Source organism: Capra hircus, chromosome 7 (assembly GCF_001704415.2).
Source record: "Capra hircus breed San Clemente chromosome 7, ASM170441v1, whole genome shotgun sequence".
In the NCBI taxonomy this organism is placed as follows: Eukaryota; Metazoa; Chordata; class Mammalia; order Artiodactyla; family Bovidae; genus Capra; species Capra hircus.
In genome coordinates this window covers 47,729,757-47,757,276 of record NC_030814.1, presented here as the reverse complement: position 1 = coordinate 47,757,276, position 27,520 = coordinate 47,729,757, and the positions used below count along the sequence as shown (strand labels likewise).

At 42.9% G+C, this 27,520-nt stretch overlaps 1 protein-coding gene across 9 annotated transcripts in view; it reads left to right on the top strand.

The window, feature by feature from the left end:
* The window catches only part of LOC102191423 (proton-coupled amino acid transporter 1), a 58,404-nt gene that overhangs the window by 12,012 nt on the left and 18,872 nt on the right, over positions 1 to 27,520 (top strand). For 7 of the 9 annotated variants that reach the window (XR_001918289.1, XM_013965702.2, XM_018050132.1 and 4 more), the window contains exons 2-8: positions 9,123 to 9,270; positions 16,092 to 16,182; positions 17,243 to 17,331; positions 18,027 to 18,122; positions 20,322 to 20,406; positions 21,100 to 21,318; positions 25,581 to 25,679. Coding sequence is in view for 8 of the 9 variants with exons in the window: in XM_013965702.2 (XP_013821156.1) it covers positions 9,128 to 9,270; positions 16,092 to 16,182; positions 17,243 to 17,331; positions 18,027 to 18,122; positions 20,322 to 20,406; positions 21,100 to 21,318; positions 25,581 to 25,679 (822 nt within the window). In the remaining variant the exon portion in view is untranslated. Of the gene's footprint in view, positions 1 to 6,150; positions 6,231 to 6,655; positions 6,773 to 9,122; positions 9,271 to 16,091; positions 16,183 to 17,242; positions 17,332 to 18,026; positions 18,123 to 20,321; positions 20,407 to 21,099; positions 21,319 to 25,580; positions 25,680 to 27,520 lie in introns of all 9 variants that reach the window. The other 2 variants (XM_013965704.2, XM_013965705.2) reach the window with 2 other exon arrangements.

Genomic DNA, 27,520 nt, shown 5'->3' with positions numbered 1-27,520 from the left:
AGGAATCTTGTACCTCCTTCCTTTGGCCAGGCCTAACTAGGTCTGAGCACACAAAGCTAGCTTCTATTTAATGAGTGTGTGGAGTCCATTGGATAGGACATTCTGCATATACTGAAAAGAGTAAGCTCCTGATACTATATTTGGTGCTATCTCTGCTCTTTTCTCCCAGACATTTCTGTTGGAATCCTTGACACCCAGGGCCAGTTCTCAATGATGCTATCTAGTAGGAAGGATTCCTCTGTGCTTCCCTTTTCTGTGAAGTTCAGCATTCTGTCTCCATGGGTTACTGGGATGCTCTCAGTAGATAGATGATTGTTTCTGAGGTGAGGACCTGGCTCAGCTCTCCAGAGTGAAAGGATGGAGGAAGTCCTGTGGCACTTTATTTGTGTAGTGACTCCCTGCCTTGAACTTCCTTCTCTCTAGTAATAACATAGTTGCTACCATTAATAAGGGTCCATTATGTACCAAGCAGCATATTTAACATCTTTTACTTCTACATTTGTAACAATATTGTGATGTAAGTGTTATTAATAACATTTTTCAGATGAGGAAAGTAAGACAAAGGGAGATTAAGGTCACATAACTAGGCTCTGAACTCATGTACTTTTTGTTATGTGGGATTCCCCCTGTAGACTTAATCCTGCCCGAGTTCTGTTCCCAGGGAGATTTTAGGAAGAGTAGGTGGAGTGTTAGAAAGAACACTGGGCTAGGAATCTGGTATGCTGGGTTCTGATCCCAAACTGTTAACCAGCTGAGGCTTTGGTGTTCTCATCTATAACTGGGAAGCTGGAGCTTGGTCACCTGTCAGTCATGCCTGGTGCTAATGTTTAGAGATTTTTATGATGGTGAGTAGAAGTCAGTTTGCTCATTCAGCTGCTCCTGTGCAGAGCCTGCTGAGGTCAGCAGCTGTTTCGTGGCTGCCCATGCACCACACTCTGTCAGACAGGAGTCTCAAGTCAGGGGAAGTGATTCTGTGGTAGATCAGATGGAGTACTATCCCATGTCCTCGAAAACAAATCATGTGGATGTCAGACATTTTTACTTCCCTCCTTGTAGACCGCATATAGGAATACAGTCTATGACTTTGTTTGTGTGTTTGGAATTCCAGCAATGGAGAAGAGAGCGAATATCTAGAGAATTCACTGCTTCTCCAGGTTCTAGAAAATGTAATTGTTTTATAATGTAGTACTTTTAATCTGCATATATCACCAATCCATAAACTTTGGTTGGAGATGAGGCCTGGGGTGTACCTATCATAATAAGAAGCCTGTTAAGTGCTGAGACTGAATCAGATTGGGCCCAGAGATCGGTTTGTTTGTTTTAGCAGTTTTATTGAGATTAAATTCACATAGCATACTATTCAACCATTTAAAGCATACAGTTCAACAGCTTTTCTATTGAATTCACGAAGTTGTGCAACACAGTCATTTTCAGAACATTTCATCACCCCCAAAGAAACTCAACCCTTTAGCCATCACCCCTTAATCCCTTCCAGCTCCCAAATGTTCCTCTGTGGCTGACTTCTTCCCCTTAGAATAATGTCTTCAAGGTTCATCCATGTGTAGCATCTATCAGTATATCATATTTTTCTTTTTTCATTTTTTGCTAAGTAGTATTCCATTGTATGGATATATCACATTTATCCACTCATCAGGTTTTTTTCCCCTCATTTTTTGGCTAATAGGAATAATGCTGCTATGAATATTTGTCTGTACATTTTTCTATGGACATACATTTTCATTTTGGTATGTACCTAGGAGTGGAATTGCTGGGTCCTGTCCACCACTAATAGGTACATACCAAACTGAAAATGTATACCTGTAGAAAAATGTACTCAAAGATGTTCATAGCAGCATTATCCCTAATAGCCAAAATTAGTGGGTCATATGGTAACTATGGGCTTCCCTGGTGGCTCAGACAGTAAAGAATCTGCCTGCAATGCAAGAGACCCGGGTTCAGTCCCTGATTCAGGAAGATCCCCTGGAGAAGAAAATGGCAACCCACTCCAGTATTCTTGCCTGGAGAATCCCATGGGCGGAGGAGCCTGGTAGGCTATAGTACAGTCCATGGGGTCGCACAGAATCTGACATGACTGAGTGACTAACACTATCACTACTCTTCACGGTAACTATGTTTAGCCTTTTGAGGAATTGCCAGACTGTTTCCCAAAGTGACTGCACCATTTTACCTTCTCATCAGCAATGTAAGAGACGATTCTCTACAATTTCTCTGCATCTTTGCCAATACTTGCTATTACGTGTCTTTGATTCTAGCCATCCTGGTGTATGTGAAGTGATACCTCACATGTGATATTTGTTTCTCATTTACCTGATGGCTAAAGATATTGAGTATCTTTTCATATGTTTATTGGCTTTTTTCACATCTTCTGTGAAACAGCTCTTCAGGTCCTTTGCCCATTTTTAAATTGGGTTTCATTTTATTAATGAATTATAATAGTTCTTTATATGTTCTGGGCACAAATGCCTCATTAGAAATATAATTAATAGAAAACTTTTCCTATTCTGTGGGTTGTTTTTCACCTTCTTGGTGGTATCCTTTGAGGCATAAACATTTTAAAGTTTGATTAGGTCTAATTTATCTATTTTTTCTTGTGTTTCTTGCTGTCATATGTGAGAAACTGCTTAATTCATGGTTACAATGGTTTATGCTTATGTTTTCTTCTAAGAGTTTTTATAGTTTTAACCTTTACATGTAGGTTTTTGATCTGTTTTGAATTTCTTTTTTTTTTTTTTTGGCCACGCTGACTGGCATATGAAATCTTAGTTCTCCGACCAGGGATTGAACCAGTGACCCCTGCATTGGAAGCACAGAGTCTTAACCAGCGGACTGCCAGGGAAGTCCTATTTGGAGTTAAGTTTTGTATATGGTGGGAGGTAGAGTTCCAGCTTCTTTTTTTTGCACGTATATTTCTAGTTGTCCCAGCGTTAATTGTTGAAAAGACTTTTTTCCTCCATTGAATTGTTTTGGCACCCTTGTCAAAAATCACTTGACCTAGGTATAGAGTTTATTTCTGGACTCTCAATTCTGTTCAGTTGATCTGTACGTCTGTCCTTATGCCAATACTGTACTGTCTTGAGGTTACTGTAGCTTTGTATTAAGTTATGCAGTTGGGAAGTCCTCCAGCTTTTTTCTTTTTTTCAGATTTGTTTTGGCTGTTTTGGACCTTTTGAATTTCCATATGGATTTTAGAATTGGCTTGTCAATTTTTGCAAAAAGGGAGCTGGGATTTTGATAAGGATTCAATAGAATCTGTACATCAGTTTAGGGAATATTGCCACCTTAATAGTGTTAAATCTCCTAGTTCATAAATATTGGGATGTTTTCTCATTTACTTAGGTCGTCTTTAATTTCTCTCAATGGTGTTTTATAGTTTTCATGTACAAGTTTACAGCTACTTGGCTAAATTTCTTCCTAAATATTTGATTCTTTTTGTTGCTATTGTAAATGTAACTGTTTTTTCCGGTTTGTTTTCACATTGTTCACTGAAAGTGTATAGGATACAACTGATTTTTGTATATGGATCTTATATCCTGCAACTTTGCTGAATTTATTAGTTTTAATAGTTTTTAGTGGATAATATTTTTATGTGTTTACCAGTTACCCTTAGGAATATTGTTTAGCTTCTGGTAATGAAGCGAACTGACACTTGCAGTGCCTTTCCCGCCCTCTTCTCTTTTCCCCTCCTTGACTTTCCTGTGTGCCCCAAAAGAGACCTACAAATTCATATAAATGGATTCTTCTTGTTGGAAGTCATCCTGTTTACTATACTGAAATTTGGAATAGAATTTAATCAGTAAATTAAATTTGGCCAGTCTGCTGTGCAGCATGTGGAATCTTAGCCCCCTGACTAGGGATTGAACTGGCACTGCCTACATTGGAAATTCAAGGAGTCCTAACCACTGGACAACCAGTAAAGTCCCATCACTAAACTCTTTTTTTTTTTTTTCACTAAACTCTTAAATAGCTATCTTAAGAACATTTTAGATTTTCAAAAGTGAGTTCAGAAATGAGCTGCTGCTGCTGCTGCTAAGTTGCTTCAGTCGTGTCCAACTCTGTGTGACCCCAGAGACGGCAGCCCACCAGGCTCCCCCGTCCCTGGGATTCTCCAAACAAGAACACTAGAGTGGGTTGCCATTTCCTTCTCCAGTGCATGAAAGTGAAAAGTGAAAGTGAAGTCGCTCAGTCGTGTCCAACTCCTAGCAACCCCATGGACTGCGGCCTACCAGGCTCCTCCGTCCGTGGGATTCTCCAGGCAAGAGTACTGGAGTGGGGTGCCATTGCCTTCTCCGCAAAAATGAGCTAACTATTTTCAAAACTGTGAGCCTGATAGGTGGAGGAAAGATGCTCTTAAAGTCTTGATTATCAGTTGTCTTTTTTTGGAAATTAAAGAAATGTAAAATAAAATAAATACAAGGAGCCATTCATTCATCAGAAATATCAGAAATAAAAATGATACTATCCATGTATTCCCTGGTTGTCCAGTGGTTAAGACTCAGCATTGTGAGGGCCCAGTTCAGTCCCTGGTTGGGGAACTAAGATCCTACAAGCCATGTAGCATGGCCAAAAAAAAAAACCAAGAAAGAAATAAAATCCAACATTGTCAGGGTTATGAAGAGATAGCCATGTCCATATATTGCTAGTGACCCTTTAGGTTAGTTCAATCGTTTGTGTAGTAAAACCATTTAAAAACCCTATTCACCTAACTCTACTCCAAGGATATGACTTGAAAATCAAAAATTATGTGTGGGAATTTTTTAGCTATAAGATAGTCATTAAAAGAAGGAGAAGCTCAAAATTTAACTGGGAGCTAGTGAAGCAAATTATTTTATTAATATAATGATGGACCATTATGTTACAACTAAACATCATTTGTGTGTATACTGTATTGATTTAAGGAAGAGTAGATATGAAATAAGTGAGAAAAGACCTTAAAATAGCAATTGTTGATTAGTTAAAAATAATTTTTATATAAGAGAAAAGAGCATTTATCAAGGTTATTTAAAGAGTTGATGTTTCAATTTTGGTTCGAATGTACTCTTGAATATATATATTTGTCACCCAACATGCAGACTTTTCTTACTTAGTACTCTCTTGAATCTGAATATTTTATGGAGATTTTTTACTTTGTGTTGATGGACCACACATGTTATATAAACTCAGTTCATTGTCCTCAAGAACCTGAAGAACAAGCTTGTTTTGAGCTCTTAAATATTACATCCCTCATTTGGACAGTTAACAGGGTCTATTAAAACTCCCACAGGGCAGGAATTGGCAATTATAGCAGCAGATGGTGGAAACCAGATTTCATCACAGAGAGTTCAGGGCAGGGTGGCCAAGGAGACTAGCACTAAGTGGGGATAGCTGGAGGAAAGATGCGGAGGCCTTGGTTGCCAGAAGAGCCCTAGAAGGAAGTAACCTCCAGAGAGTGATCACACCCACCCTCTACAGGCTTCATTTCCTGCCTAGCAGTTCTGAGAAGGGCTTCTGCTTGGAACTTTCCAGGAATAAGATACACTATCTCCTACAATGATCCAGTGATCCATTTGGACAACTCCTGTTTTGTTTTGTTGTTTTCCTTTTTGGCAATCATGCAGCTTGCAGAATCTTAGTTCCCTGACCAGGGATCAAAGCCGGTACGTCTGCAGTGGAGGCATGGAGTCTCGACCCCTGAACCAAGGACTCAGGGAAGTTCCTGGATACTGCCTTTAATACACACAAACACATATATATTTTTTAAAATATCGTTATTTATTTATATATTTGGCTGCGCCAGGTCTTAGTTGTGGCATACGGGATCTTTAGTTGTGGCATCTGGGATCTAGTTACCCAACCAGGGATCAAACCTGGGCCCCCAGAATCGGAAGGTCAAGTCTTAATCACTGGACCACCAGGGAAGTCCTGTGGATAACTCCTTTGAGAGTTGGCTTCCTTTTGCCAAGGACCCGCCTCCCTTTACTTTCCACCTAATGATCCTGTTTCTGAGTAATCTTTGAGGCTCCAAAGGATGAATCTGATCCCTAGAACAGCTTTGAAAGACAATTTTTGTACCTCCTGAGTTTCCAGTTCTCCAGGTTGAACCTTCTCAGGACTTCCAACCATTCTTCATTTAGCTGCTTTCTTTCCCCCTAGTGACCTTGGTGCTGACCCCTGGCTATACAGCAGTTGATCATCATCCCCTTTATAGTGTGCTGCCTGGAACAGAGTACAAGGTATGGCAAAAAGAACAGTCTGTCATCTCCCTGGGGTTCTTTCTTGTAGTGAAACCGAGAATTGCATTAGCAGAATTGGCATCTATTGTGTTATCATTGATTTCTGTTGAGCTTATCATCAACTAAAACCAGTAAGTAGCATTATTCTCCTTTTTCAACATGCACAGTTGCCAAGCCACATCTTCCACATCCTGCAGTTGTTCACTGGACTTTTGATCTGTAGATTTTCAGCTTCTTTCGGAGCAGTTTTCTTAGTGATAATCTGCTGTGGGTCACTTCAGTTTTTACAGTGACATGAGGAGGCTTCTTAACATTGTCTGAAATAAATTGAGTGTCTGTACCAAGAGTGGTTTCTTGGTTGATGGGGAGGGATTGCGGAACTTGTCAGTGTCTGTTTTCTGTTCCTCTTCTTTGGTAATATGCAGGATTCACCTGGAAGGCTTCTGTTCCTCAGACGCTTTGGTATGTTGGAAGAGACTCAAGAGTAGCCGTTGTTTGCATAAAGAATTACATTGATTCCTGGAAGAGGTGCTGAGAGATAGGTTAGTATACCATACCCCCCACACCCAAATTTTTAGCATTTGGAACAAAGACCTGAGTCAAATAAGAATTGCTTCAGGCCACTGAGCAAACTAGTGATAAAAGGCAGCTTTAGCACCCAGGTCTTCTGACATGCTTTCCTAGTGGCTCAGATGGTAAAGAATCTGCCTGAAATGCAGGAGACCCAGGTTTGATCCCTGGATTGGAAAAATCCCCTGGAGAAGGGAATGGCTACCCACTCCAGTATTCTTGCCTGGGAAATCCGTTGGACAGAGGAGGCTCAACAGGCTGCAGTCCATGGGATCGAAAGAGTCAGACACAGCTGAGCAACTAACACTTTCACTTTTCACACTTCTGACTTGCATAGATACTAACCTTTTTTTAAAAAAAAAAAAAAACTATTTATTTACTTATTTGGCATGCTGGATCTTAGTTGTAGCACTCAGGATCTTTAGTTGAGGCATGTGGGATCTGGTTCCTTGATCAGGGATTGAACCTGGGCTCCTGTGGGGTCTTAGCTGCTGGACCATCAGGGATGTGTCCTGCATAGAAACTCACTTAATCGATTTTACCTGAGTAGCAGCTTTCAACTGTTCACATTAAGATACTTTATAGATTTCCCCCCACCCCAGCCTTCTTATGAGTTTAGTTGCCCCAAGAGCTTAGATGACTCCTTGAATTCTTCCACCATGTGAATAAATGATGCTCTCTTAGATGCTTTGCAAGGTTAGCTCTGGTGGTGAAGTGAGGCAGAATCCTCTCTGGGACTTCCAAGTCCTTTGCTGGCTTTCTGCCAAGCACTTTCTTCATGAGGTTATGTGGTTGAAGGGAGAAAATGAGATCACCCTGGATCACTCAGGTGCCAGGTGGGGTCTGAAGAATCCCCAGGGGCTGGACTTCTGGGAGCACTTGACACAGAGCTGTCTAGTCTCTGGCAACTAATGTTACGTGTCAGGTGGGACAGCACGTTGTGATGGCCCTTGGAGGTCCTGTCTTCTACTGGGCATCTGAGGCAGCGTATGAGATTCAGGATAGGGAAAAGCACTTTGTAGGCAAGTGGTCGTACCAGTCTGCCAAGTGTTAGAAGGATTTTTATTGGTGATTTTTACTGTTTATGAACCTTTTTTTCCTTACTCAATTGCAGATTCCTGGAGGAAGTTGACTCTCTTTTATTATGATATTCCATCACTGCAACTGGCAGTGTATTCAGTAATGTTTCCAGATTCAGGCAGAGTGTCAGGATATATGTTTACTGCTTGGCTGCTACCTGGCTGTAGCAGAGCAGGTCCCTTCAGCTTTTGGGGAGGTTGATTCTTTATCTGTAAAATGAGCAGTTTGGAGTGACCTCCAACGGCTCTTTTAGCAACAGACCCTCATATTCTGGGAGCTTACACTGCTCTTGGAATGTGTACTTGTAGTGTATCTTAGTGAAGTCCTTGTTCTCTTTTCTGCTGCTTAATTACTAAAGCAAAGTCCACCCAGAGGATACCATCTTCTCTGTCCTTCCTCTGCATGTAATAGGAAGGTTTTCTTCTTCCACTGTCTTTAAAAAAATTGGCAGATCTGTTAAAAAGGAAGACGGGTGGAAGGGAGATGTTGCAACAAGAGCCAGTGGCGGGTACCTGTCATGCTCCTAGTCTTCCTCTGAGCTGCTTTTAGCTCCGTTTCTCAATATTCATGCTGGTTGCAAGAAAAGAGTCCTAGGATGAGGGAGTGAGTATACACCAAAGAGTATAGAACATACCAGAGGTCCTGGCAGAAAGGGAACATCTTTTGTAGCTTTGGGACCTGGTGGAGAGTTTGAGTAGAATCAGATGATCTGGACGGGATTTCTGGACTGCAGAAGGTTCTTACTGTCCTGAATGCATAGGAAAAATAGAATGCAGCTTAGGAATATTTAGGTTCCTGTCCTTTAAGAGCTTGCTTTTGGGGAAGATGGATGTAGGTAAAATGTCACTATTGTCCGGGGTCCAAGAAATTAGCTCAGTGGAAGGGGTTGTCAATCCCAACCTAAGGCATAGGAAAGACTACCAAGAGGGGCCTGTCTGCGTCTCCTCCCCCTTCCCAAGCAGAACCTCGCCTTTGTTCTGTCCTGGTGTGCTGGCAAATTTAGAAACTTGTGAATGCGGCACCGTCGGTCGAGAGGCAGAAGTCAAGCGAGCTCAGCCCGCCCATGTGTACTTTGTACCTTTTTCATTTCTGTCAGTATCAGGCATTCTCACTGTACTTAATCCATAGTGCAGCTGTCACTGAGCTCTGTGACAATGGCTGCTTCTGCCCTAGAGCCGACCCCAGGCTTGGAGCTAAAGGCACAAGCCACTGGAGGTCTGAGTGCTGCCCCTGTTCCCCCAGTGACCATGTCCACGCAGAGACTTCGGGATGAGGACTACCGGGACTACAGCTCCACGGACGCGAGCCCGGAGGAGAGCCCGTCCGAAGGCCTGAACAACTTCTCTTCCTCAGGGTCCTACATGCGGTTTGGGGAAAGCAACAGCACAACGTAAGTAGCTGTTCTGTCTGCCCTAGGGGTGGGAATCGTATTCCCATGTTCTGTGTTAGTAATGTAATCCCCCTTTGAGTTATTTTTGCCTCCCGATTTTATCAGTTCCCTACTTTACGGATGAGAGTAACACGTAAAGAGATGAAGTGAGTCATGGTGCTGAGATCTGAGCTCTTTGTCAGTTACTCTCTACTTTGTTTCTTATTTGTTCATTTCACCTGGGTTGGTCGCAGAAGGCTGGTGCTAACAGCCTGAACATAAGAACTTCTAGAGAGAACATTCTTGTAATTTAGAGCCTTGGGTCATCTGTGCTAGAAGCTTCAATAACTCCAAGTCCAGTACAGACAGTCCTTTGCAAAGTCTCCCCCAGACTTCTGTCCCCATCACCAAACAACCAGGGCATTTGACAGAATAAATAGGAAGAGGAAAGAATAACTTCTCCTGCACTATGCCCTCCTCCAAGAGATCCTCCCAACCCAGGAACTGAACCCAGGTCTCTCGCATTACAGGCGGATTATTTACTGTCTGCTACCAGGGAAGCCCAAGAATACTGGAGTGGGAAGTATGGGATCTTCCCGACCTAGGAACTGAAGTGGGGTCTCCTGCATTGCAGGCAGATTCTTTACCAGCTGAGCTCCCAGGGAGGTCCTAAAAGATTCAAGACGTTGGTAAAGAAGAGGGAACTTCCCTGGTACTCCAGTGGTCAGGACTTCGCTTTCCAATGCAGGAGATGTGTGTTCGATCCCTGGTCAGGGAACTAAGGTCCCTCGTGCCTCGCTGCCAAAAGACCAAAACATAAAACATAAGCAATATTGTAACAAATTCAATAAAGACTAAAAAAAAATGATCCACATCAAAATAAATAAATAAATAAAATCTTTAAAAAGAAAAAGAAGAGGTGATTTGCTTTGCCTGCCCTTAGGAGGGCTTACGCCTTGTCTCTGGAAACTGAATCCCAAGTCTCATCTGGGTTAGTTTGGCCCTCTGTGGGCCTCAGTTTTTCCAAATATAAGATTGAGGACCCCCATGTGAAGCTATGCTGATTGACTCTTCAAATGAGAAGATTCAGAAGAGGGTTTTCTACTCCATTGAGTTGTCTGGTTCAGTTTTGAAATCAGCAGAGCCCTAACATTTTCTCTGGACCACAGCACCCCATCTTCTGCGGCCCTTCTGTTTTTTCCTCAAGCTTTTCCATCATCCTCTGTGTGTTCCCTTGGGGGTTGGGTGTGACTCACTGAGGGATCCATTATGTCCTTGACTCACTCTGTCCCCTGTGACTGCCCAAGGAGACCAGGGGAGCTTCTCTTGGAACTCATTACTGGTAAAACCCCTGTGGCTGCAGTCTTTCCTGGTGCATGGCATTTTCTTCAGTGAACTCCAAACTAGAGGAGATGGGTCTGCCCACATTATAAGCCCCTCTCCACCTCTAGCTGGTTTTCTGCTCATAAAGGTTCCATCTCCATAGCTTCTTTCTCCTGTGGCATGCTACTATAGATTTCCCCATATGCTTGCTGTGTTAGTTGATGGAAAAGATTGCTTAGGCCCCAACCAGCAGCAGTGAGAACTATCTTTCCTCTCTCTTCCCTAACCTTACTTACCTACGTGATTTCCCCCAGGTGGAAGGAGTGTCAAATGCAGCCAATGCCATGTGATGGCTTCTCTTAAGAAGTCACTCTGGTTACTGAAAAGTGCTTCTTCCAAGCTTCTCTCTCTAGTTTTCTTTCCAGTTTTTGCTCCTTGTTCTGAGACCTGAGCTTGTCTATGCAGTGCTTGCCATATGGGGTCTAGGTTTTCATTTTTAGAGGGACTCCTCCAAAGTTCACAGCCAGTCATCTAGCAACATCAGGATTGGTAGCCCATAGGTTTTATCATGCTGAAGACACTGCATGGCTGTTAGCTATTCTGAATTTCTCTCTTTTTTCACATTGGGTTATAACTAATAGTCAACACCAAATAATCTCCCATTGTTTGCTGGAAATTGACCGATTGGAATGTTTGATCAGTGTTCTCTTGGCCTTGCTTGGGGATGTACTTTTTCTGAGAGCCCATCCTGCCCTGGTATTGTGAAACAAGGTAAGTGACCCAGGAAAGCCCCTCTGTAAGTGATGGCAGGTGTCACAAACCCATCACAAGTGGTGCAGGGAAAAGTACTCCTTTGGGACGTGGAGGATTGGTTGAGTACTTGCCTGCGGCCTGGATCCCCAGAAGCGTTGCATGTAGAAATGTGCCAGGTATGATTAAGTATAAGCTGATTTGGGACCTAGTTAGCTGTACAGGTGAGAAGTGTTAGGGACAAGTTTTTGAGCTGGGTTCCTGTTTCCTGGGGACTTACTCCACCATGTTATCTAATTTCCTAAGGAACAAAGTATGTGGAAAAAATACCTGGAACAAAGTACAAGAAGCAAAGTATATGCATGCACACCAGGCTCTTCTAGGGATTAGGACTCAGTAAAAATCCCCAATCAGGGATGCAGGTAGGAGCCCCAGGTGCTTCCATGATAATATGTTTGGTGAGGTTAATTTCCTAACCCTTCAAGTTATCAAGCTGTTGACTGCTTTGATGACGGCCTCAGATTTTACTCTTTCGGGCAAAGTTTTCTTGTTGCCCTATTGAGCTCCATTATACTGCTCTTGACCGAGCTTTGATACTTTTTCCCCCAGGCTGGCAAGCTGAGAAACCAGTTGACTGAAACTGGTCTTCAGTAGGTTATCTGGAGTTGCCATTTGCAAAGTATGGTCTTCAGACCCTTTGGGGGTCCCAGGACCACTTTAAGAAGCCCACGAAATCAAAACTGTTTTCACAATAATACTAGATGTGATTTGTCTTTTCACTGTGTTGACGTTTGCACTGATGGTTCAGAAGCAACGATGGGTAAAATTTCTGGCACCTTAGCATGCATCAATGAAGACGGCAATGGCAACTCACTCCAGTACTCTTGCCTGGAAAATCCCATGGATGGAGGAGTCTGGTGGGTTGCAGTCCATGGGGTCACTAAGAGTCGGACATGACTGAGCAACTTCACTTTCACTTTTCACTTTCATGCATTGGAGAAGGAAATGGCAACCCACTCCAGTGTTCTTGCCTGGAGAATCCCAGGGATGGGGCAGCCTGGTGGGCTGCCTTCTCTGGGGTCGCACAGAGTCGGACATGACTGAAGCAACTTAGCAGCAGCAGCAGCGTGCATCAAGGAGGTAACGCCAAATTATGCTCATCATTGTTTTATTTTTCACTTAAGCATGTCCTTGATGAAGCAGTCATATCACTAATTTTATTAAATCTAGACCCTTCAGTCTAGAATATTTTGTTAATATTCTGTGTGACAAAATGGAAAGTGCACATGAAAGCTTCTCTTGGAGCTCATTACTGGTAAAGACCCCTGGCTGCAGTCTTTCCTGGTGCATGGCATTTTCTCTAGTGAACTCCAAACTAGAGGAGACTGTCTGCCCACATTATAAGCCCCTCTCCACCTCTAGCTGGTTCTACTGAGTTGTCTGAAGAACTCAGTTGTTCTTCTACTGAACAACTAGGAAACTGTCGGTCGTTCAGATCTGACTACTTGGCAGATATTTTCTTGAAAATGAAAGTAATGAGACCGTCACCTCAGGAAAAACTATTAAGGAACTTCCCTAGTGGTCCAGTGGTTTAAAAGTTGCCTTTCAGTGCAGGGGACGCAAGTGCAATCCCTGGCTGGGGAACTACGATCGCACATGCCGCAGGTGCAACTAAACCAGCATGCTGCAACTAGAGAAAGCTCTCGAACCACAGTGAAGATCCAGCACAGCCAAAAAAAAAAAACAAAAACAAAACAAACCTGTATTATATGTTGTTGCTGCTGCTGCTGCTAAGTCGCTTCAGTCATGTCCGACTCTGTGCGACCCCATAGATGACAGCCCGCCAGGCTCCCCCATCCCTGGGATTCTCCAGGTGAGAACACTGGAGTAGGTTGCCATTTCCTTCGCCAGCAATGAAATTTGAGCTTTTGAGCAAAATCAGAAAAAATAAACTCGTATCCTGCACTGTGACCTTGACAGCTTCCCTTTACCTAAAGACTTGTCTAATGAGATTAGGTATGATACTAATGAATGTGATTTTTTTTAATGCCGTATAATGAAATGTGCCAGCATTTGAAAGATCCATGTAGCTCAGGGAACCAGTGTCTCCCATATGGCCAAAGTGTGATGTTGGGAAATTGTGTGTGAGTAAAAGATCTATTCAAGGAGCAAGATTGCCAGTGTATTTTCACATAGTAGAGTATGAAAAGGTCAGATTCCACATTACAACTAGCTCCTAAAACCTATGTGTGTCCAGTTTTGATGTAGTATCAAATGAAAAATATCACAGTTGCCTGAACAGGCTATTCAGATACATTCTAACTACATATCTATGTGAGGGCAGATTTTCTTCAGGGACTTCCATCAAAGCAATGTATCACAAGAGGTTGAATGCAGAAGATAATCCAGGTATCAAATAAGACATTAAAGAGATTTGTAAAAAAAGTAAGATAGTGCATTTCTCACATTTTATTTTTTTGGAAAATAGAGTTACTTTTTGTTAAAAATTGGTTATTAACATGTAAGTTTATTGTTATTTTAAATTAATATATATTTTTAAGTTTCTTGGTTTAATTTATAAAATATATATATGTGTATGTATACATATATATATATATCAGCAGATATAATCCATATAAGCAAAAACTATGTGCGATCCTCAATAATTTATAAGTATGTAAAAGGGTCCTAAGGCCAAAAAAGTATGAGAACTATGATTTGCTAGGCTTATTTTTCCCTCTTACCCCCATAGTTAAGATTCTCTAGTCCATGGAATTGATACTGTGATAACTCATATGGTTGTGGGTAATCCCAGCTCGTGGCCATTGGTGAAAAGCTTAGGAGAAGCCACCGCAATGAAAAGCCTATGCACCACAATGAAGAGTAGCCCCCCTCTCCGCAACTAGAGGAAGCCCGAGCACATCAACGAAGACCCAGCACCACCAAAAATAAATACACTGATTATTTTAACAAAGAATAATTTTGGTCAATTGCTTAGAGCCCTACTGTTTCAGAGTTGAAGTATGCTGTTCTGGTCCAGTCCTCTCATATGAGATGATAGGCCCAGAGGAGGGAAGGGAATTTTCATAATGAATTAATGGCAGAATCAGGGCTGGAGGGATCTGATCTCCTATGAAACCCAGCCCAGAGGTGTTTTGGGGAGGCCTCCAGTAGGTAGGTAGTTTTGGTGAAGTGCTTACCTTTGCCTTTAAGTGGATTAAACATTTGCCAAGATAGAAATTTGACTGGCCCATCGTTCTGCCCATTATCTCCTAGTCACTGGCCCTTGATAATGGAGGAGTCACCCCTGGACCCTTGCCATCTCTTAGTTTCGTCCAGGAGAGCACTTGCCTCCTCTTATTAAGACTTGAAGCAGTTTTCTTGATCTTGCATGAGAAACTTGGGGACAGTAGGAAGGTCAAGAGGTTTTTTTTCCTGGAGGTGGAGGGAGAAAGGTTACCGAGAGTAAAATTCCTTTCTAGAATAGAGTGTAGACAGATCTTATTTATTATGGTTCTTACAAGTTAATGGGCTTCCCCGTTGGCTCAATGGAAAAGAATTCGCCTGTAATTCAGGAGACCCTGGTTTAATCCCTGGGTTGGGAAGATCCCTTGGAGAAGGAAATAGCAACCCACTCCAGTGTTCTTGCCTAGGAAATCCCATGGCCAGAGCTCCCTGGCGGGCTACAGTCCATGGGGTCACAAGGGTCAGACACAACTTAGTGACTAAACCACCACCACAAGATAACACATGATTTGCTTTCAGTTTCTACTAAATTGCAGTTTGGAAGATGTGTGGAAGCATCGTTTAGGAGGTATGTAGGTTTTATGTGGAGAAGAATTTCCAGACAGTGCCAGGGACCAAATCCTGAGGAAGTCTGGGGCAAAGTGGTACCATGTTTGATCTTTTTCATGTGTCTGCCTTATTTTCCTGCAGACTTTATTAGTTTCTAGAGACTAAAGTTGACGTCTGATCCATGCAGTTTCCGCCGTTGCATTAACACAGTGTTTTACACATTATAGATGATGTTTGTTGAGTGAGAAAATAATGACACATGAGAGGCTTTCCAGTTGCAGCTTGAGAGGGACTTCTCAAGGCAGAAGGATAAATTAGGTGACTGTCTGAAGAGGGCTTCTCCAGTCTTAGGACTCTATGGCATTTGACTTTTTTTTTTTTTATACACAATACACCAGGGACTGTGGGACCATATGACTTTTACTCTGTTCACCTTAATAAAACTTTCTGATAGGGATTTGGGGCTTCTATTTTGTTATTTCCCCTGTTCTTTACTCACAGCAGTGTGTCTGTCCTTCACAGTTATGCTTGGAATCCTCTGTTGCAATTCTGGATCTGAGTCTTTATAGTGGAAAGTTCCAGGGTGAAAACCAATACACCAGGAGCGACACCATACTGTCCCTCTGGTCTAATCTCTAAGCAAGGTGAACTCAGAGATGCCTTGGGGAATGGACATTATAGCCCAGTGACTAGGAGAATAGGCTCGGGGTCTAGACAGCCTGGGTTTGCATCCAGGTTCACACTCAGGTGTGTGACCTTGAACAAGTGGCTTTATCCTGTGTAAAATGAAGTTAATACCTATCTCATGGTGTTATTCTGGGCTTCCCTGGTGGCTCAGTGGTAAAGAATATGCCTGCCCTGCTGGAAATTGAACGAGATGATTCATGAAGGCACTTAGCTCAATGGTAAGTACTCAATAAATGTTACCTCTTGTTATTGTTAACCTGCCCTTTTCTGCCTTATTCCCATTTCAGATGGTTCCAGACCCTGATCCACCTGCTAAAAAGCAACATTGGCACAGGACTCCTGGGGTTGCCTCTGGCGGTGAAAAATGCAGGCATCTTGGTAAGGGTCTGCATTGGTGCAAGGAAGTATTGTGACAGATTTTAGGAGATGGTGCGTCTGTGTGTGTTTAATTTACTTCATATAAAACATTTTGAAATGGGAAGCTTTTCTTTTTCAAATGCAGTTGAGAAAAAGCAGAGTTCAGGTTTATTCATCTAAAGGTATATTTTGAAGATCTGCTGTGTGCCAGGCACTGTTCTAGATTCTTAAGACTATTATTATTAGTGAGTGAAACAAACAAAGATCCCTGCCCTCATGGAGGCTACTTGAGGTAAGGAGGAGGTCCTGGCCATTTCCATCAATAATATTAACTAAAGAATAACAGAATTCTGTCCATTTTCCATAGTCTTTCCATGCCCTGCTCTTAGATGGACAACTCTGAAAATCTTATTTTTTTCCTTTCTTGATTCTCCCCCTGATAATCTGCCTGTCCAGAGCCATTTTGCTTTCTTTTAAAGTTGGAGATAGGGGATTTCCTGGCAGTCCATTGGTTAAGACTCTGTGCTTCCACTGCAGGGGGCACTGGTTCAAACCCTGACTGGGAGCTAAGATTCCACATGGCTTGAGGCCGGGGGGGGAGGGGGGGGGGAATCTTCACTGAATAAAAATGAAAATACAACATATCAACTTAAAAAAATTATATGGGAAAAGAATAAATAAATAAATAAAGTGAGAGGTAGCTCAGAGGATGGACGTGTCCTCTGCTAAAGACTGGCCTGTGCCGTTACTCTAGACAGAACTCGCCCCCTCCCACCAACCCTTAGCCTGTCTGTTCTTCCCAGACAGTCCCAGGAGCCTTCTAGTCTACCGAGAGGCAGCAGTCTCGAAACAGCGTAATCTGTGTCGTTCTCCTCAGGGAGATTAATTGTCTAGAAGGCCTGCTGAGGTTCAGAGGGTGCCCTTCCTACTTAACTAAGCTGTGAGAATGTTTGTTTCTCGAATGCCCTGCCGGAAGTTCTGTCATTGGAAGGTACCCTAGTCACGTTTTGATCATGTGCAGATTCCATTCTAACCCTGCTTGCATGTCTCTCCCTCCCTGGCCCACAACGCCTGTCCGCAGATGGGTCCCCTCAGCCTGTTGGTGATCGGCCTCGTGGCTGTGCACTGCATGAGTATCCTGGTGAAGTGCGCACACCACTTCTGCTACAGGTGAGAGTGTTCCACGCACCTCTTGAGTGACAGGCTGTCCTTCCAGCTTCTGTTACCAGCGCCGGAAGTAAGCGCTCAATGCACACCACTCGCGACTCTGTGCTAGGTGAAGGTGGCCGCTCGTTAATGGCCTTTCTCTGGCAGTTTCTGTGCCCTTTTTCAGCTTGTTGTCACCTGTCACATGGGCTTCCCGGATGGCTCAGTGGTAAAGAATCTGCCGGCCACTAGAGTAGGCACAGAAGACATGGGTTCGATCCCTGGGTCGGGAAGATCCCCTGAAGGAGGGCGTGGCAACCCACTCCAGTGTTCTTGCCTGGAAAATACCATGGGCAGAGGAGCCTGGTGGGCTCCAGTCCATGGGGTCCCAAAGGGCCGGACATGACTGAGTGAGCACACATGTGCGTCATCTGCCACACTAACTTCAACCAGTGTGCAGAGACCATATTCTAGTTTTACGTGCTTTGTAATATGCACCCCACTGAAAAGATTTTACCAGATGATTGCTTAATTATAAGGAAAGTAACTGTCCCATTGACTTCAGACTGAACGCTCCTTGAAAGCATCAGACCGAGGACTAGGTGGTGTGTCCGGGCTGGCAGATGGGAACCCACCCAGGTCTCTGTGAGCTCCGTTGGTCCTGTCGTTGTCATTGTCTGACCCCACACTGTGCCCTTCCCCGCCCTGCTTCCTCCCAGACTGAACAAGCCTTTTGTGGACTATGGGGATACGGTGATGTATGGCCTGGAAGCCAGCCCTGTCTCCTGGCTCCGGAACCACGCGCACTGGGGAAGGTAATGGGTTTCCTCCTTCTTTGCGGCTGTGGCTGCCCAGTGTGGGGGTCTTCAGATAGGGTGATGAGGGGTGGAAGGCCATGTAGCTCATGGGAAGAACATTGCTTGGGCTCAGCTCTGCCAGTGGTCGTTTATGTGACCTTGAGCTGTGTGACTGCTCCTCTCCCTTGGGCCTCAGTTTCCTCATTGGTAAGACAGAAGGGCACTGGCCTGAAGGTGGCTAAGGGCTCTTCCAGCTTTGACAGCCTGTGACCAGTGATGGTATTTTATCCCCTCTTTTGGTCAACAGACATTTGAACACATTCTTGTAAGTGGTACAAAGCAATTCCAGATATAGGGAGGATGGTTTCCCCATATTACATGGTCCTGGCTCTCCAGGAGAAGGAGAAAGATATGTGGGAGATCTGTTGAGAACAAGAGGTCAGGAATAGGGTATACCAGTAGAGAGAGTATCAGGAACTAGCAATGCACCGAAGGGGAGGAGCCTCAAAAATGCTCTTGCCCACTGTGCCAGTGAGAAGCACACTTGATAGGTGCTTTCAGGGCTGAGCACTGGGCAGGAGAAGCAGGGCTTCAAGGGGGAGGTGAGGGGAATTAGAGCAAAAGGGTTAAAGGGAAAGAGATGTTTCAGGAGCTGACGTGGGAGGTGTTTGGAAATTTCTCCTTCTGGTAATTTTTCAGACACCTGGAGAGAAGTATTCTACTGTTTGTTTACCATTTGAGGCAATGGTGCATTTTGATGTAGAAAACTGAAAACATCAAGGGCTGGACCCTTTTTCTTTTTAATGTTCATTTATTTGACTACATCAGGTCTTAGTTGCAGCATGCAGGTCTCCATTGCAGTGCATGGGTCTAGTTGCCCTAGGATACGTGGGATCTTAGTTCTCTGACCAGGAATTAAACCAGAGTCCCCTGCATTGCACAGCAGATTCTTAGCCTCTGGATCACCAAGGAAGTTCCCCTGACCTTTGTTTTTTAATTGAATCATATTAATGTTCTCCAGAAAAACTCCTTTTGTGATCATAGGGAGACTTTTACCTTCACACATAGTAAGCTTCCTCCTGTGATGCAGGTTCCTATAATTCTTTCAGCAAAATCATTTTCTGTGCCTGCAGAAGCCAAGTTGCCAAGTGACCCCTGTTGGTTGGTTGGTTGTTGGCTGAGTCTTTCTTCTTCTCTCCTTTCTTTTTCTGCATCTCTGTTTTTTTCTCTCTCCTCCTCCTCTTTTTCTCTCTCTCCCAATTCCTTGCCCTCTTTTTCTTTCCTCCCTTCCTCCCTACTTCCCTCCCTCCTTTCCTTCCTTCCTTTAATAAAATTAATGTGTGCTCATGGTGAAAAAAACCTTAGCAGCAACAACACCTTTTTTTAACAAGATAGAAAAACATAAAGTGAAGGGTAAAAGTATAGTCACGGTTGCATGAATATTCTCCTGGAATTTTCTGAGTATGTAAAAACATGTACAGATTCCTTACATTTTTTACACTAATTACCATACTATGCATTCTGACTGGAAACTCAGTGGGATTTTCTTTCCCCTTAAAGGTCTTTAGACATTTCTGTTTTGGCACACGTAGATTTAACGTATTCTTTTTACTTGCTGTGTACTGTTCCATCTAAAATGGCCTATAATTTAAGCATTTTCCCTTTGACGACCCATTAGGTTGTCACTAGCTGCTGTTGTAACTGTGCTTAAACCACAGCCGGTTTTGATACATCTCTTTTCATGTCCTCATGTGAGAGTCAGCTGGTTTTTTGATCCAAGTTATAGAAAGAGACTGTGAAGGGGTCCGCTTCTTGGGCTCTTATGCTAAGGGCCCCCTGTAGCTTTAGGACAAACACGATGAAATGGGACAGGCGGGCCATAGGGAAGGGGTAGCCAAGGGACGGGCAGTGGTCCTTATGTGTGCGCTCCACTCCTGCCAGTGCGGTCTCAGGACTGTCTCGGGCCTGCCTGATTGCGGGTAGCATTCCTGGCCTGCAGCCAGGAAGGTGTTCTTGGGAACCACACTTCCCTTACCTTCTTCCAGGGCTCTAGACCAGTGACACACTTTTTCCTCTTATCAGGGCACACTCATCCTTGTAACCTGATGGGAAGGGTCTCTGATGACTTGGGAGGAAGCACTGTTCAAACCCCCATCGCTCTGGCTGTCTTACTTTCTATTGTTTGATCTTTTATCTTCCTTTCTTCCCCACCCACAGGCACATTGTGGACTTCTTCCTAATCGTCACGCAGCTGGGATTCTGCTGTATCTATTTTGTCTTTCTGGCTGACAACTTTAAACAGGTAGGCCCTAGTGAAAAGAATGGCAAGAGATGAGTGGGCTTTCTGTTTAGGATTCCTCCCAAGCCAATTTTGTTCAGCACGAGAATTGAGATCTTAACACTTTACATAGAACAGGGTCAGCATCGTTTGATTTTATTTAAAGACCTAGGCCATCGAGAAACCGCGAAATGTCTTGCTGTCCTCTTGTCTGTATTTTTATTATTTACATATTTATTTATGGCTGTGCTGGGTCTTTGTTGCTGCACACAGGCTTTCTTTAGTTGCAGCGAGTAGGGGCTGTTCTTTAGTTGTGGTGTTCGGGCTCCTCATTGTGATGGCTTCTCTTGTTGTGGTTCGTGGGCTGTAGCGCACAGACTCAGTAGTTGCAGTGCATGGGTCTCATTGCCCCGTGGCATGTGGGATCTTCTTGGACCAGGTATCAAACCCATGTCCGCTGTGTTGGCAGGTGAATTATTAACCAGTGGACCACCAGTAAAGTCCTTTCTTGTCTTTAGGTACAATGTGATCAATCCCAGCTCTGACAGTTGGGTTGTTAATGATAATTAGGAAGATCTCTGAAGATGGTTCCATGACCACTGACTTCCTATACGACATTGTTCTCACACTGAGCGTTTAGCGTAGAACCCCTTCCGGTGGGAGGGTCACTGGCCTCTGTCTCTGAGAGGCTGTCTCTGTTTGTCCCCTTCATTCTAGGTGATAGAAATGGCCAATGGGACCACCAGCAACTGCCACAACAACGAGACAGTGATCCTGACGCCCACTATGGACTCGAGACTCTACATGCTCACGTTTCTGCCGTTCATGGTGCTGCTGGTGTTCGTCAGGAACCTCCGAGCCCTGTCCATCTTCTCCCTGTTGGCCAATATCACCATGGCAGTCAGCCTGGTCATGATCTACCAGTTCACTGTCCAGGTAGGAGCCCAGCCTTCTCACTGTGTCTTATAAATAATCAGAGATACCAAGTGAGGAAGTGAGCATAAATAGGGGTGTTACTTACAGGCAGTGTACTTAGATTAGGGCTTCTTAACATGGGCACTGTTAACACCTGGACCGGATAACTCTTTATTGTGGGGGCTGTCCTGTGCATCATGGGGTGTTTGGCAGCAACCTGGTCTCTGCCCACTAGGTGCCAGTAGCAACTGCTCCCCAAGTTGTGACAGCCAAAAGTGTCTCTAGATGTTGCCCAGCATCTCCAGGGAGGGCAAAACCACTCCCACTGAAATCGCTAGTTTAGACTTTTTCCCAGTTAGATGATAATATATGATCATTGTATAAGATTGGAAAATAGAGAAAATATTAAGATGACTCTTAAATATTAAATTATAAGATTTATGTTTTTATTCTAAGTAATAGAAGAATCATGATATAATATAATCAGGAATATTATATTATTATTTTACCACTCCAGTTTTGTGTTTATTTGTCAGAATTCTAAATCCAGTGATCATTCCCCCTCATGTAGCCCATGTGGTTAGGTCGGTGGGGTGGTGCAGGAGAGGACATCTGTATATAAATGGGTAGAAGATCAGGCTGAGGATCTTATTTTTATTTCCATGTTTCCCTTCTATTTTATTTTTTTAACTTTGTATTTTATATTGGAATATGGTTGATTAGCAGTGCTGTGTAGTTTCAGATGTACAGCAAAGTGATTCAGTTATATATACACATGTGTATTGTTTTTCAAATTCTTCTCCCATTTAGGTTGTTATATACTATTCAGCAGAGTTCCCTGTGCTGTACAGTAGGTTCTTATTGGTTATCCACTTTAAATATAGCATTGTGTACCTGTCAGTCCCAAACTCCCTGACTGTCCCTCCCCCACCACCCTTTAAAAGGATAACTTTAAAGAAAGATTTTTGTTTGTTTAGTCGCCAGGTTGTGTCCAACTCTTTGTGACCCCATGGACTGCAGCACTCCAGGATTCCTTGTCCTTCATCATCTCCTGATATTGAATGTAATTCCCCAAACAACTTACCAATACATGCTCATTAAAATACAGACAACACAAGTACCTATGAGCAGCATGTCCCCACCCTGAATCTCCTCCACTCTGGGACTCGCTACATGTGTTTCTAGGTCCTTTGAATGGGTTTACATATTGTATTCCTATGTAGAGAAATACAGAAAACAAAAATTGGTGTTATGTTTTTTTAACATAATTCTAAAAATTATTATATATAGTGTTTATCTACCTTCGTTTTTTTCTTTAACAGTGCCTCAGAAAGCTTTCTATGTTGATATATCTGTTTTTACCTCTTTTTAAAAAATTATTAAATAGTATCTCAGAGAATGAATGTGCCATAGCTTTGTAGTTTATTTAACCAGTCCCCAGTCAGTGGCCTGTCAACTCATGCATCACCTCAGTGTTATTTCAGTATTATGATAGTATCCTTATGCTTATCTTTTTGTGAACATGTATAAATACTTCTCCATGTATTTATATAATATATGCATACAGAGGAGCTGGAGGTACACTTGCTGGAGAGTATACACTTTAGAATTTTTATACTGCCAAGTTGCTTTTTCCAAAAGCCATTTACCAGTTTTACACACTCCTTTCCACAGTTCGTAAGCATCCCATGCTAGCCACACTGGATGTATCAATCTTTTTAATTTGGGCCAGTCTGACAGGTGAACGTTACCTCATTTTCACAGTCTGCATAACAGTGACCCAGATACCCACTGATGAGGTTCCCAGGAAAACAGTGGGGTATAAAATGCAACGACTTTGTATACTGAGGAAATGACATAATGAATTTAGATAAACACTGTGGTCAGTGAGCATTCTCTGTTTTTTCCTTCAGGTGGGTGGCACATACGGACTCTTCTCCTGTAGAACTGTTTTCTAAAGCATAAAATAGACAGCTTTCTGTGTTCTATTTTTTTTAATGGACTAGAAGGAGGACCTGTGAACACATGAATGACCGTAGAGTTTCTTCCCCTATCTTTGGCCCATTAATAACACAAGGAAACATAAATAAATGTATGATTTAATTTTACGATTAGAGATCTCAATCGGTGCTTAGGACATGCTGCAGCAAACGTTTTCAAAGACACAGGAAGTGAGGCCAGTTCATGTAGACACCACATTTAATTTCATACCACTGCAGATAGCTGGGCTGGTCGTCGTGATTGGAGGACAGGGATGGAAGTACAGGGTCCATAGCATCTCAGTCCCAGCTGAGAGAAGTGTCTGTCCAGAGGTCTGTCTGTGCCTAGTACAACCTGCGCTTTTGGACAAGGCAGCCCTGCTGAGGCCCAAAAGCGATTCTGAGCCTGCCTCTGGGCCCAGTGGGGAGGAGTGTTGTGACCCGGGAGTGCTCTCTATCAGGGCTGGAGAGGGGAGAATGTGGTCTGGCTGGGTGGCCAGCAGCTTCTTGTTGATGTGGCACACGGCTAAAGCTGTCCCTCTGGTTGTCTTTGTCGCTGCTCTTACTGCTGTTCCCTCTTGGTATCTTTCCCTCTTTGTCCTGATAAATCCCCCAGTGTCCAAAGTTCCTGAATTTTCTCCTAACCTTGAGCCTGTGCGTGGCTGGTGCCCTTGCGCATGTCCTTATTTATTTATTTATTTATCATGGCAGTACCTGGCAGCTCAAGGGATCGGACCCATTCCCTCGGCAGTTGAGAGTGCATCCAGCAATCCTTATGTACATTTAACAGCCTTTTCTCAAAAAGCTGTTATAGTTACATGATAATGTGGTGCAAATGAGGAGATAATATGTTGAAAATGACCTGATTTTAATTTGTACGTTTTTTGCAAATTAAAAGTTTTTCCATTTAATTGGTTGGGGTATAAGGCAGTAGCCATCATTAAGTATGTGAAATAATAAATTTTTTCTGCTGGTCTCATTCACACCAGTATCCCCAGACATGTAATTTGAAATTCCCTCTGTGATGTCTCAGCCCAATGTATGACCCTGGGCAGTTTTCAGAAACTCTAGTTATACTATGACTCAGGGAATTAAAGGACAATCTCACCATCCTATTTCATTAAAAAAAAAAAAGAATCTTTACTAGTCTCAGCTTCACTGAGGAACTGCAGTGGTTCTCATAAAGAGATCTAACTGGTTTCTTAGCAGGGGCTCGGAAAAGAAAGCATTTTAAAAATTCTTCATATTTTAAGGAGACTATAGGATCAATGTAATTGCTTTGAAATCTTTCAAAGAGAAACCTACTATAGAGATTAATAGTAGGTCTCTTTTCTGTTCTCTGATGTTATTCTGCCACACTATTAGAACAGGCTCCATATTTATCTAGATACCTCTATAGTTAAATCAGCTTTAATTATTGTAAATGGCAGTTTTAAAGACATTTTTAAATCTAAAAGTCAAATTCTGAAAGAATGGCAGCTTTTGTCTCTTGAGTCCTGCTCCTTCGATACCGGCCATCACTGGAGAATCTTGCCATTGGTCAGCCATCTAGCTACATTGTACCTGCTGTTATCAATTGCCTTGGTTTTTGTTTGCCTTCTTTTTAAAGTGCTGTTTTTGCTAATTTCCCCCCTTTGTGCTGTCGTGTACCTGTCAATAATATTTTCCAAGTACTGATTCACTGAATTTTTGAAAAAAGAAAGAGAGGAAAGTAGAGATGAAAGAGAAAAATACTCATCTAAAAACCTACCACCTTTTCTTCCAGCGGTATCTGTGTAGAATGTTTATGTAGTTGTATCATAGTAAATATATAGATTTTAAAAATATTTTCTATTATGTCATTAGCAGTTTTTCATGTACTGCTTACCCCACTTTGTACTTTTTGAAATAGTGCAGTAGTGTGGTTTAGTTGATGTGCAGTACACTAACAGGACAGATGTTCAGGAACATTTAGGCTTGCTGTTGCTTACCATTCAAAGGCTTTGCTCAATTTTCTTCATATTTTAATCATCTTTTCCTTGTCAGATTATATTTCTGAAGATGGGAACACCTAGTGAAAGAATGTGATTCTTTTTATATAGTCTCTAACATTTGAGTTTCCCCAAAGCAAGTAGACTTTTCTTGGCTTGAAGGAAAAAATAGAAAGGCTATACACAACCCCAAATTATCTCTCCTATGTCATAGTGTCATACTTTTTCCCTTAAGAGAATCTTAGATTTAGGAAAAGTTTGACCTGTCTGATGCTGGGGTTGAAATAATGAATTTCTGTATAGCCTTTGCTCTATTTTGTTTTCTCTCTTTCAGAATATCCCAGACCCCAGCCACCTCCCCTTGGTGGCTTCCTGGAAGACCTACCCTCTGTTCTTTGGCACGGCCATTTTTGCATTTGAAGGCATCGGGATGGTAAGAGATGCATCGTGATTCTCTGGTGCCCTTGGTGTCCTTAAGGTCCGTTTTAAGGAATGCTGAGGAAATGCTCCTAGAAATTATCTTTAAGGTTTATTGGCCATTTAATGAACAGCATTTCAGAGACTCCACTGAAGTTTCCTAGCTCCAGTTTTTGTTTGCCTTCAAGCCTCTCTATTGCACACTCATCTCCTGTGCGTGCAATAAGCAGTGGTGGGTGACAGTTTTGAATGCAGGGTCTAGAGCTGGACCAATTTGGGGTTAGGCTCAACTCTGCCAAAGAGTACCTATGTGACCTTGTGCAAGGTCTTGCCTTCTCGGATTCTTCATTGTATGCTTCTGTAAAGGGAGCCTAGTGTTAATAGTTTTTAGGAGTAAATGAGACATGTCTAAAGTACTTCACATAATCCCTGACATGTGGTGAGCATTCAATAATTTTTATTTTCATTAATAATAATATTGATATTATCATTAAATCAAAAAACATATGAGTGAATTCTCTGCCCTGAAACTTTGTTGAGCTGTAACCAATAGCCTTCACTCTTAGCTCAGCTCCTCCATCATTGCTGCTATTTCACCAATTTCCCCTAAAGAGAGGAATCTGTCCCTCGGGTGTACCTAATTAGATTTTTACTTGTGTTTTTCATAATAAAGGTCCAGATTTCTTTTCTGAAGAAAGCTATTAGCATAGGGCTTAGGAAATGGGAAGACAGTTCTTTCATGGAGTATCTTTTTGTCACTATTTGATTGCCCTATCACCTTACACGCTTTTTAAAAATTAATTTTCATTGGAGCTTTACAATGTTGTGCTAATTTTTGCCAAACAGCAAAGTGAATCAGCTATACATATACATATACCCTCCCATTTGGACTTCCTTCTCATTCAGGTGTACTATCTAGGTTTTCTTTAAAGTATATAAGGTGAGCATCCTTATACACTTTTAAGAAAACCTCAGAGGTGGACATTTTTTGTCACAATTTGAGGAATTGCCCTGATGGTGTCAATAGAACATATTAATAAGACTCTTAACACCATGGGAGAGACTTTTTGAGTGATCATGTGTCTGTGACTGTTCTGAGGTTTTAAACCTTCCCTGGTGCTTGCTCTTGGGGCTTCTCATTGCCCAAGAAGAACATCTCACCTTGATTCACAAACATATATGGTTTCCTTGTTGCTCAGGCAGAGGCCTGAAGGGCCCCATATTACAGTAGGATAAAGAGCTCTGAAGCACTCAGATCTGGAAAGAAGAGGCTGAGTGAATGTGGAAAGATGCCTGGGGACCCTGTGTTCTTAAGGAACATTGTGCTGAATTTATCAGCTCTCCCTAACAGCACAGGGCAGAAGTTGTTCTTTGCTTCATTTTATCAGCAGCGGCTCAGATGGAGAGTCATTCTGTTACCGGCATTATCTGTTAATTCGTGATTGGTCCGTATTTCCTCTTTTTAAAATAGAGATATGGCTGTTTTGACTCTAAGGCCGGATCTGAGGGTTGTTGGGCGTGACCAGGAAAAGCTCTGGGCTCACTGAGCTTTCCCGTGCTCTCTTGTGTTCCTGCACCCCTGGTCCAGACTGGCTGGCCTGGAGGAGATGGGTTCCCTGCCTTCCGGCTCCCAAGACTCCCCATAGAAAGAAACCAAAGGAAAGCTTAGAAACTGTTTCTTGCTGGATTGTGGATCAACTGAAGCTTGAGCCCCTTGATCTGGTGTGGGGGATTGCTGAAGGTCAGTTGGAGATGCAGAGCTGTGATGTACCCCGTAGCTGTGGGCCAACAACAGGCTCATGGTGTCTGCTGTCTGCTGGTGTGTCTGGCTGAGACGTGCTCTGTCTGGTGGCCAGA